The following is a 10,339-nucleotide window of genomic DNA, read 5'->3' as shown; positions in this document are numbered from 1 at the left end:
AATTTGCCAAAATGACGAACACAAAGAGAAAGAGGAGAGGCACTCGATACATGTTCTCTAGGCCTTTTAGAAAACATGGAGTTGTTCCTTTGGCCATAGGAATCTGTAAGAAAGGTGATATTGTAGACATCAAGGGAATGGGTACTGTTCAAAAAGGAATGCCCCACAGGTGTTATAATGGCAAAACTGGAAGGGTCTGCAATGTTACCCAGCATGCTGTTGGCATTGTTGTAAACAGACAAGTTAAGGGCAAGATTCTTGCCAAGAGAATGTGCGTATTGAGCACATCAAGCACTCTTAAGAGCAGAGAGAGCTTCCTAAAACGTGTGCATGAAAATGATCAGGAAAAGAAAGAAGCCAAAGAGAAAGGTACCCGGGTCCAACTGAAGCGCCAGCCTGCTCCACCCAGAGAAGTGCACTGCGTGAGAACCAATGGGAAGGAGCCTGAGCTGCTGGAACCTATTCCCTAAGAATTCATGTCATAAGGTGTTAAAAAAAATAAAAGACCTCTGGACTGTTAAAAAAAAACACAAAACAATTCTAAGGTGAGTTTCTGCAGATAAACTTTAAACATGACTAAAGTAGAGGACACATTCCAACTGAACCACATGGAGAGCAGTCGTTTGCAACTAAAGATACATCAGGTCAACATCTAAAATACTTAAGGTCATCACCAACACCTGACAAGGCTGCTGCCACTACAAGTTGTATAGCATGTATCATGTACCAGGTACGATCTTGACAACTTACTTCAACTTCTACCTACTAAGCAGTAACCAACATTATGAAACAAAATGTACATTTCTTAGTCTCTCCATTGTCTACAAGAACTGTTAAAACTGCTGACTACTTTTGTTACTGTAATGATGTTAGAAAAATAGTCCTGATGAAGACTTCTCCATGCAATCTTTATTATAGCAGTATTCGCATATTCACATCAAGTACATATAACTTTTTTGCCTTTTATATAATACAGAGTTTTTAAATAACTTTACACAGAAATAAATTTCTTCAATCTGAATTTCAGCTATCTTTTTAAATTTATTCTCCATGCTTTCTATCCAAACTGAACAATATTTTCTGTTATACAAATTTACATGAGAAAAACTCCAAAGTACAAATGAAGGGACCTGAGCAGGAAAGAGAACCAAAGTATCAGGAAGTAGGTATGGGGAAGAATTAAAAAAAAATATATATATTCAAGCAAACATTAAGAATAGGGGACATTCTTAACAGGGAGACATCATCCATTTGACTGAAAATAAATGTCTTTTTTATGAATTGAAAAATAAGCTTTAAAAATAGTTACTCCATTGTAATTTTTGCAAAGCAGGTATAGAGAGGTCTGTGGACAATTAAAAAGTCCCCATCTTTTCACTGGGCATGCCCCAGACTCCATGAGAACTTTTCAATGCTTGAGTGGAACTGAAGTGTACTAAATCCGATCCTTTGGCAATAACAGAAAAGAGGAATGTGTGCGAGTTGCCATAAGGTTTGTAGTAGTGAAACAGGAACCATGAATTCACTGCAGTTCAAACAGGAAGCATCTTCCTTTCCTCTCCCTTATGGGAGACATGTCCTCAAGCCAAGGAATACATGAAGAGGGGGTATTTCCTTTTTCTTGGTCTAAACCAAAGAGCAATCACGACTAATGAATAAAATTCAGAGAGATACATATTTTTGATGAATGGTCAAATTCAATCCTCTGATCAGTTATATGATCCTATCTTAGAAAAAGCAGCAATTGCCGTGTTGAGCAAAGGATCAGATGTGCAACCAAAAAACGAGATTACCACAAATATATACCACTGTGATATATTCCTCAAAAATCAAGTGACATCGTGAAGGCCAAACCGAGACTAAACTATGTGGCACGGCCAAAGGAAACACGGAGGACCCATGGTGCATTTTAAAATGAAGGTGGTCTTTCTTCAGGTCCAAATCCAATTAAGAAAAAAAAAAAAGAATAAAAAAGAATAAATTAAAATGAAGGCAGGAGAAGGAGACAGCACATAGACACACACCCCTGTATGTAAATTAACATAACATGAAGATAAATAAGACATAAAGGCTAGCCACTTACGTTGGTCATTAACATGAATAAAAAGGCATTATATGTTGATATAGCTGGTTTTAATCAGCTATGGAGCATAGACAAATGTATTAGGAAGGAATGATTCTCAAACCTTTCACAGCTTAGAATAAAAAGCATACTTATTGCACTCTTACATTTGATTTCAGGTAATGACAGTTTATTTCCCACCCTCACGTAAATTTTTCCCTATCCTAGACTTACTGCCATCTCACCCCATTTTGGTCACTTCTCTGCATCTGTGCCTACTCTCTGAGCTTTGTTGTTTATGATAGTCTGCAGTGTCTTCTAACTCATACTCCACCAAAATACATGTGCGTTCAAAAACTTAATACAAAAATGCAACACAGTAATTTTCAAAACAAAACCAGGACTAAGCAATTTCATCCAAACCCCCATTCCCACCCCTGTAAACAGATCCTTCCTTTGCATCTCTTCACAAATTTTCTGCCAACTCTCCGGCATACGTACGTACTATACGTGAGAACCAGCAGTCATGGTGCTGGAGAATGAATTTGGCCGGTCAGGAGAAGCAGATGGTTTGTACAAAACATTTTTTGATACCAACATGAATAAACACATTTTAGTTGTTTTCAGAGCACTTCAATCTACAGAATTCTTTAAAAAAAATGCACCTCTAAAAAATGGATACACTGGCTTACATTGGCTGTGTCCTCATACACAACCGGTTATGTCCCTGTAATTACTCAAAATAGCTAAATAAATGTCAACATTTTAATAAAGCTGATTTAGTAATTAATAAAAATTAACAGTTGAATTTGAGGAAGTTAAACAAAAGTACTTTAATCCCTTCATGGAGTTGGGAACTAATTGCCCCTATGCCTTTTTGTTTTTTTAAAGCACTGTTATCTTAAGATTTTAGGACTTGGGTTTCTGTCCTCTTCCACCGTAAAAATATCTGATAGGAACTGTTAATTACTCTTTCCACAATTAACAAAAATTAGAACTGAATTTCAATTTAAATGTCCTTGCCCAAACAAAAGTGAAAATAGCTTATTTGAAAACCACAAAACAGGGCTATCTAGTATACTAATAAAATAAACATCTTACCAATACTTTCAGTTTTACCAGAGCTAGCAACATGGACCAGAAATACACTGGTGACTCCACTCGCCTCTGGCCAAGCTACAAATCATCACCTGAGCCAGAGATGCTACTACCCTCTTCTGGGGCTCAACTGCTGACAGGCATCAGCAATCCATCCCAGTGTAACATTTCAAGGATGCACCGGAGACAATACATGGACTTCCTCTTTTGTTGGTGAGGAATGAAACAAGATACAAGAACCACATCATGGAGTATGTTTTCTTTTACAACCAACTGCCACATCATAAAGGACGCCTTGAGAGACCTCCACCCCAGACCCCACAGTGATTTGGGGCGGAATGCCTAGTGCAGTCCAGCTTCATGTGCAAGCAAGTCCTGGGAGGAAATTTACATTTCAAACTTTGAAAAATCAGTGTCTAGGTTGGCAGCAGTGCTCTGGAAACTGATAAAACCAAATTCTGTCCTCTATTTCAATCTCCCCTTCTAAGTTAATACATGATTGCTGCCCATCACACAGTACTTCAACCCTAAACTACAGCAATGTCTTGAAATTTCTGTCAACATTTCTGTTGTATAAAAGTTCCATGCTTTGAAGAACCTATGGGAGTAGAAAAAGTTTCTCTAGAAATGTCACTGAACTGTATTTTCAATGTAGTTGCTCTATGTGATAAATATATCTGACTATACTAGGGATTATGTGCTTTAAAAAAATAATTTTGTTCACTGAAAATTTACCTGTGTATTCTCTCATTGTTAGATATGATTTTGGCTATAAACTCTTTAGTGCATTTATCTATGCAGTCTAAATTACACTCTAAATTATTAACACAGCTAAGTTAAACCAGAGTGGCTGCTCTCTTCACAAATCACTGATTTCTGCTAAAATTTTAGCTTTTTTATTGCATCAAGAAGGCACAGTAAGATCATTTGGCAAATTGTCAAGGTATTTTTCTAGAGCCTCATCTATACTATTTCAACATATGACCTGTAAGCTATTTGCTGTTCATACTCACAGTAAACCTTCCATCTCTGGCTATGGTGTTTACAGCCTAATGGTTGGAATCTGCTAGTCTCAAGGTGCTGGTATTCTAGCACTAACAATGCCAACTTGGACAAAGAAGAGAATCTTGCAAAAAGAGTAATCATTCTACCTCTTAGCTGGGCAGTCTCTCTATGAATGCCTGTGCACGTGACAAACCTGCAGCTAACTCATTATAATGAGGTACTGTCTTGCCAAGCCTACTGAAAATTAAAATTACGTCACTATTAGTGAAGTTCTACCATAGCTATTTATTTTCATGCAACTGATTCAAGGTTAAGATTCTGAAACGTACCCCTAAACAGGTTCTGGCACCACTTTCAACAACATTCAGATATTCTGAGCAACACATTTTTTTTTTTTTTTACAGTGTTACTGCTTAAATGTATAATGCCCTTTAGGACAAAATGAGAGTGCTCAAATACAAGTACACAAAAAAGTTAAAATCTTAAATCATCGTCATGTTCTAGAGCTCCTGACTTTTCATATTTTAAAATAAATAACTATTCATTACCTCATTCCAAGGAGGTAGGTTTTTGAAGAGGTCACCTGAACCCTGCAATGTGGTTTCAAACTAAAACTAGAGATGAGGTTTGCAAGCGGCTGGCGAGATGGATGTACAGTGGGGACAGGTGAGATCTGAGGAGGGTGTGCAACAGCTCACACTCCACTGATGAATACAAGGTAACATCCTGTGATGAAAGTGCTGCCACTACACCAAACCAGAAGCCAGGAAATATTTACAAAGTTTCAGGCTGACAGTGCTGCCATCTTCTTTCTTTATATACTGCTCTTTCTTCTCCAACACCAACATAAATATAGCACATACCATTTGTATGGGATTTTATCTTCTAGAATGCCCCAGTATGCCCTACTAGATCTCAAATACAATCAGGGGTGGGATGTTCAGGAACCAGAATTTGACAGCTAGACAGAATCTTCTTTTAAGGTGCACATTAACAATAAACAATCACATTGAATTTTCTATTCACAAATCCCTTTTATAAACTACTTTTTTTGGTCAATATTATTTCAGTGGCAAAAGTCTATGTCCTAGATTCTAATGATGAGAAAAGTCCATCAGGAACACTACATAGTTAAAAACAATCCACTTTAGTTGCTCTCAAATTTTTCAGAAGGCTTCACCTCTCCCTACCAAAACTAAAATACACTACAGAAGGCACTGCAGCCACTTTACAGACAAGACTGTTACACCCTTACAAGATGGTCAGTGACGCAGCCACATACTGTCTATACAATTACTCATAAAGTGCTTTCATAAATAAGGACTTCTTCCTCGTATATTTTTTAGGAGCTCAGTAAGTCTCTTATCTAAGCATCAAAAAATAAAGCAGATAAAACACAAATAAAACCTATTTTCATGTCATTTGTAAACTAGAGAAAAAAACTATTTCATGGAAAAAGGAAGAAAAGAGGTTAAATATTTGATTTTTTAAGGTCTCTATAAAAACATCTCAATATGCGGAGCCTGGCTCCCGGGCACAGCTTCATTTGAGATCAAGTCTGCTCTCCCTATTCAAATGAGATACCAGCCTATTCTAGAATGTAAGGGAAGAAACAGTGTATCACCCTGAATATTGTTTGGAAAATTCAAACGCTAAGCTTTCTCCCTAATGGTGCTGCCAATGCCTGGCTGAGGCAGTCCTGCTCCCAGCCATGCACACATTCTGCCTCCTCAGCAGGACATGAAACACATCCTCTGTTCAAGCCCAGGTCTCTCAACCTGCAGAAACTCGAAGCCAATCTTGGTAAAGGGAACACAGCCACATATAAAAAGCATCTAGAGACATATTTAAAAAGAAAAAATAGCCAATGCTTTTCAAGAGAGGCAGTGTTATGCACAGATGCTCTTTAAATCAGCGTGAATTATTTCCACCTTTGCAATTTCTGAATTTTTAAGACATTGCCTTGCTGATGTAAAACTTAAAAACAATTTGCTTTTCAAACTGATTAACAGCTTAAGGATCTTTTGCATTTTACAAGGACAACTTTTTACAAGTCCATGAAAATTTCAATAGGCTTTCTTCTGAACACATGTATGTTAGCAAAAATCATCTAATGGTAGTGAGCTTTTAGAAGGCTGAAATACAGAGAGCAGGGCCTGGAGTTACAATCTGAAAATTTTTTTTTTTGGTTTTGTTTTTTTTTTTTTGAGACAGTTTCGCTCTTCTTACCCAGGCTGGAGTGCAATGGCGCGATCTCGGCTCACCGCAACCCCCGCCTCCTGGGTTCAGGCAATTCTCCTGCCTCAGCCTCCTGAGTAGCTGGGATTACAGGCACGTGCCACCATGCCCAGCTAATTTTTTGTATTTTTAGTAGAGACGGGGTTTCACCATGTTGACCAGGATGGTCTCGATCTCTCGACCTCGTGATCCACCCGCCTCGGCCTCCCAAAGTGCTGGGATTACAGGCTTGAGCCACCACGCCCGGCCTTGTTTTTGTTTTTTTTTTTGAGTATAATCTGAAATTTTTTTTTTTTTTTTTTTTTTTTTTGACACGGAGTTTCACTCGTTACCCAGGCTGGAGTGCAATGGTGTGATCTTGGCTCACCGCAACCTCCGTCTCCTGGGTTCAAGCAATTCTCCTGCCTCAGCCTCCTGAGTAGCTGGGATTACAGGCACGCGCCACCATGCCCAGCTTATTTTTTGTATTTTTAGTAGAGACGGGGTTTCACCATGTTGACCAGGATGGTCTCGATCTCTTGACCTTGTGATCCACCCGCCTCGGCCTCCCAAAGTGCTGGGATTACAGGCTTGAGCCACCGTGCACGGCCCAATCTGAAAATTTTAAATAACAATTTCCAATTCGTTGATTTATTCTGGGTCCTGTTTAATTTCTTTCAAATCCTTGGCTCTAGCTTGGTTGGACTAAGTGTATCTGATTTGATTTACATTCCTAAATTCTGAGTCTAGATTCCTGATTAAGGGAGGTTTTCCATTAATTTGCTATTAATACATCCACTTTCTTTGCTATGACTGTAATTGATATTGCCCTTTAATAAAGGCCAAAGGAAGCTATAACTAGGTTATATTTTCCATTTGTGCAAAGGTAAGAAGGATTTAAGTTCTTAATAAACACCAGCTCTTTCTATAAAAACAACTGATGATAAGTTTCCCATACCCTCCCTCAGTCCCAATATGCCTAAAATTGCTCTGTTCTCTGCCTGGGAATTCAGCTGCCAAATTACCGAACCTTTTGAAGACCAGGCTTGGGAAAAAAGGAAAAAGGAGAATGAATGGAGACACCACCATTTTTATTTTAGGTTGCATATTCTAGATAAAAGACTAGAAAGAAGATGTAGGATGTAGTGTTACGAATAAGTTGGAAGAAACAATATTATTAGCAAAGATGTTAGTGTGGATCCAGCAAGTACCATTAAATGAAAAATTATAAATATGTGTCATTATGCTAAGACTCCCCATATTTAGGTAGAGAAAAGGATAATGATCTTTCTTAAAAGGTGTTTATATAACAAAAATACAATTTTCAGGATATATAATTCTAGTGGGAAGTATTATTTTATTCCAATTCAGTTAAATCTGAAAATTATTTTCTTTTTAATAAAAATATAAAAGCAACTCAGAAATTAAAACCTGTACCTTAAATTATCTAAATTTCTCACATTCAAAACTGTTATTAAGCAGTTTTGTAGGCTTTTAGTTAGACACTGCCATGGCATTTTGTGCCCTGGACAAAGTAGCCGCATAAGTAGTTGGTGGCTGGAAGAGCACAGGAGGAAGATATAAACTGTATTTCCTGAGAATTTGCTACATTGTAGAGGAAAAAAAATCCTCAAACACTTATCTTAATTGCTGGACCCAATGAGAAAGAAGGCAGTATGTGCCAGCACTATCTAGCCTGTTTGGTTAAGCAGACCCCTCAGTGGGCAAGGAAATGAAAGGCCAGAGACCCCGGAGGTCAGGAAGAAGATGCAGCATGCCCTTTTCCTCCATACCAAGACACATCTACTTCTCACTTCTCAGCCTCCATTTAAATAAAATAGCTTCCTTTTGATAAAATTTGTCAAGGCCTGAACACGCACACACCACACAGAAAGGGCAAGCTGCATTTTTGTTCCATCCCTCAGAAATTAACTGGTGGTCGCTAGGGGAAAGAGTTCCACAACAATCCAGAACAGGAAAGAGAACGATGCTTGGTGATTGAAATTGCCCCATCAGATGATCAGCCACAAATTGATCTGGTGGTTAGAAGGGCAAAGTTGACTGGCAGACTTTTCATAGCAAATCTCCCAAGCTGTAGCAGCAGTTTCTTTCCATCATGCCTGACCATCAAAAGGTCAGAATTCAGGGTCTCTCCTCTTTCTTCCTGGGATTGGGCAGACTTGTATGCTCGTGGTATTTTTGCTGAAGAAACACTGGCAGCAGAGAATTCTGGTTCCTAAAACATTCTTTCCTCTTTAGTTGGATGGGAAATTCCATTCTGTTCCACATCAGCTTATGCATTGGAAATTTGTATCTTTAAAAAAAGATTTGAGGAACAGAACTGTGTTTTGATGTTAACAAATTGTACAAACACAAGACTTAAGAAATAAGAGCAGATGCTGCCATGATGGTGGCTACTTGAAGGCTGCAAATTCTCCTGTAGGGGGAGGACAAGAGCTAATTTTAAAAAAGTCATCTCAAATAACCTAGAGACACAGAAAAGCCTCATTTGAGTTTCACTGAAAAGTGACTAGACATATATTTCAAATCTAGCAACAACATTGCTAATTTAAAAGCAAAAATGGCTGAAACCTATGGAAGAACACAACATATATAGTATGTAGAATATGGTTCAGCTATGTCAATTAAATAGCAAGTCTGCAGAGAATTTCCTAGTTGGGTTTTATGTGTCATGGTTCTAACCAAGCTGAAAACAGTCCCAATTTTTCAGAAACTAGTTGTAAAATAGTAATGTCAATTTGTAGAATACTTTCACCTCCGAATTATCAACTCATTTTCACCTATCATATTATCATAATGCTATTATTAGGAAGGAAGAGGCAGAAGTTATCCTCATGTTGCAAAAGTTATGATTAAGAGGTCAAATGATTTGTCCACATCACACATTTGACAGAGAAAGAAAATCCAGACCTCCTATTTTCTAGTTAATTTTGCCTTCAAACTAATGAAAAATTAAATATAGACACGTCACTGAATATAATTATCAGCCCTTATAAGGACTTCAGTTTCATTCTTATTGCCCAGGCTGGAGTGCAATGGCATGATCTCGGCTCACTGCAACCTCTGCCTCCTGGGTTCAAGCGATTCTACTGCCTCAGCCTCCCGAGTAGCTGGGATTACAGACATGTGCCACCATGCCTGGGTAATTTTGTATTTTTAGTAGAGACGGGGTTTTTCCATGTTTGTCAGGCTGTTCTTGACCTCAGGTGATCCGCCCACCTTGGCCTCCCAAAGTGCTGGGATTACAGGAGTGAGCCACTGTGCGTGGTCAGCAAAAGGAATTCTTTAAGCCACAAAGTGCCTTTGTGGTATCATGTTCCTTTAACTTACTGAAGCCACTAAAAATAACGGCTTTATGCCATTATTTTTCATCTACCATTTTGTCCATAGTTTCTACTTGTAACTAAAGGTCAGTTCCTGTTATATACACTATAGTTAATTTCTGAGGATTAGTTAGTAACTGATAATTATCAGAATTTAGTCAGGCATACCACTATTTTTTAATAGCAGTTTCTGAGGAGGATCCAAGCAATCACTTATATGAATATACTATTTAACCCAAGAATAACCTATCTAATTTCTGACTGCTATCAGATTCCAACTGGTTGCTAAATAACGTTGGCAGATCCCAACAAACAACAGATTGCTAATGACTGGCTGACTGAATCCTCAGCTTTATAAGCCAATAAAATTAGTGACTGACTGCCTCACTGATCACCTTGTACACATCTGCATCCAATCCTCATAATAACCCAAGGAGGCAGATGCTATTATCTTTATTATACAGATGAAGAAGCCAGGGTTTAGAGTGGTCATATACAGAAAACTGCAGAGAAGAAATGCGAACCCAAGTGCTGACTCCAAGACCCAGCAGTCCCCTAAACAACTTTCAGTAATCAACACTGTTTCCCCATCTGAATATGACTACAAGTGAAA

The 10,339-nt window shown here is 38.2% G+C and overlaps 1 protein-coding gene across 4 annotated transcripts in view; it reads right to left on the bottom strand.

Annotated features, from left to right (window-relative positions):
- Positions 1 to 887: 887 nt before the first annotated feature.
- BRAF (B-Raf proto-oncogene, serine/threonine kinase) overlaps positions 888 to 10,339 on the bottom strand; it is a 207,442-nt gene continuing 197,990 nt past the window's right edge. For 3 of the 4 annotated variants that reach the window (XM_039472551.2, XM_010340390.3, XM_074378995.1), the window contains one exon: positions 8,701 to 8,819. In XM_039472551.2, coding sequence (XP_039328485.1) covers positions 8,797 to 8,819 — 23 coding nt within the window. In that variant the 3' untranslated portion in view covers positions 8,701 to 8,796. Of the gene's footprint in view, positions 8,820 to 10,339 lie in introns of all 4 variants that reach the window. The other variant, XM_074378994.1, reaches the window with a different exon arrangement.

This window comes from Saimiri boliviensis, chromosome 10 (genome assembly GCF_048565385.1).
Source record: "Saimiri boliviensis isolate mSaiBol1 chromosome 10, mSaiBol1.pri, whole genome shotgun sequence".
In the NCBI taxonomy this organism is placed as follows: Eukaryota; Metazoa; Chordata; class Mammalia; order Primates; family Cebidae; genus Saimiri; species Saimiri boliviensis.
This window is presented reverse-complemented; position numbering and strand designations above follow the sequence as displayed.